Source organism: Macadamia integrifolia, chromosome 5, assembly GCF_013358625.1.
Source record: "Macadamia integrifolia cultivar HAES 741 chromosome 5, SCU_Mint_v3, whole genome shotgun sequence".
In the NCBI taxonomy this organism is placed as follows: domain Eukaryota; kingdom Viridiplantae; phylum Streptophyta; class Magnoliopsida; order Proteales; family Proteaceae; genus Macadamia; species Macadamia integrifolia.
The window spans coordinates 732,440-733,714 of record NC_056561.1 but is presented as its reverse complement, the minus strand read 5'-3'; the positions used below and the strand labels follow the sequence as shown (position 1 = coordinate 733,714).

General features: G+C 42.4%; 1 protein-coding gene across 1 annotated transcript in view; it reads left to right on the top strand.

The window, feature by feature from the left end:
* The window catches only part of LOC122078800 (glycosyltransferase BC10-like), a 2,189-nt gene extending 1,042 nt beyond the window's left edge, over nucleotides 1–1,147 (top strand). The window contains exons 2-3 of the mRNA XM_042644935.1: nucleotides 417–766; nucleotides 847–1,147. Coding sequence (XP_042500869.1) covers nucleotides 417–766; nucleotides 847–1,147 — 651 coding nt within the window. The remainder of the gene's footprint in view (nucleotides 1–416; nucleotides 767–846) is intronic.
* The last annotated feature ends 128 nt before the right edge of the window (nucleotides 1,148–1,275 follow it).

Sequence of the window (1,275 nt, the reverse complement as noted above, 5' to 3'; positions counted from 1 at the left end):
AAAAAAAAAAAAAAAAAAAAAAAAAAAAAAAAAAATCTAGAGAGCAATCTCCACCTATGGCAACACCATCAACAGAGAGAGCGAGCTCACTAGCAAAGAAGAAACACATACAAAAAATAGAAAAACGGATTCTGCTGGGTCTCTGATTATGCTGCACCTTCTAAACATGTCAGGTGTCAAAAGAACACCTTCATTGGTTCTCTGAAATTACACCTCTAGCAGACTTTAGAGTCTGACCAGCAGCTTGAACACTCTTAGAGTGGTTCTACCAATCTCCCTTTTCATTCTCTGCAACAATCACCATCACTGCTTTGGCTGTTGTTAATTGCGCCCTTTTATTCATGGTATATATTCATGACACTTAATAATATCTCATTTCCATGTAGTATATATGTGTGTTGGTGTTGTTGCAACAGCCAGTCCAATGGGGAAGAGCAACAATGATCGATGCAGAGAGGCGCCTATTAGCCAATGCACTCCTGGACTTGTCTAATGAGAGATTTGTATTGCTCTCCGAGACATGCATTCCTGTATTCAATTTCACTACAGTCTACAACTACCTCATCAACTCCAATCACAGCTTCCTTGGCTCTTTCGACGACCCACGCCCTGTAGGCCGTGGTCGATACAACAAGCGGATGTGGCCAATTGTAGTATCCCTCTCTGATTGGCGCAAAGGGTCCCAGTGGTTTGAAGTGCACCGGAAGCTCGCAATTCAGATAATTTCTGACCAGAAGTACTATCCGGTCGTCCGACAACATTGCAGGTAAAGGATGTAAATTAGTTTGAGTTCGGTTTATCGGTTTTGGTTCAGAATTGAAACCCAGCCTTAAATTTGAATTGCAGGCGTTCATGTCACATGGACGAACATTACTTGCCAACCCTTGTGACTAAGCTCCACCCGGACCTGAACTCGAATAGGAGCATCACTTGGGTGGATTGGACAAATGGTGGTTCGCACCCAAGAAGGTTCGTCGGGAGGGATGTTTCTCAGTCATTGTTGAACCGGGTTCGGTGTGGTTTTAATTGCTCTTACAATGGTAATTATACTAGTTCAATTTGCTTCCTCTTTGCAAGGAAATTTCATCCCAGCACTTTGGAGCTATTGTTAAGGAGTTCTCCAGCAATGTTTGGTTTTGATCCTTGAATTGCTTTTGTATTTTTATGGATTGGTCAAAATCCTAGGTAACTCGGGTTAGGAAGTCTAATTACCTCTGTTCTCCTTTTTCCTTGCTCAATTGGTACATTTATATTGTACCCCACACCCCACCCCCC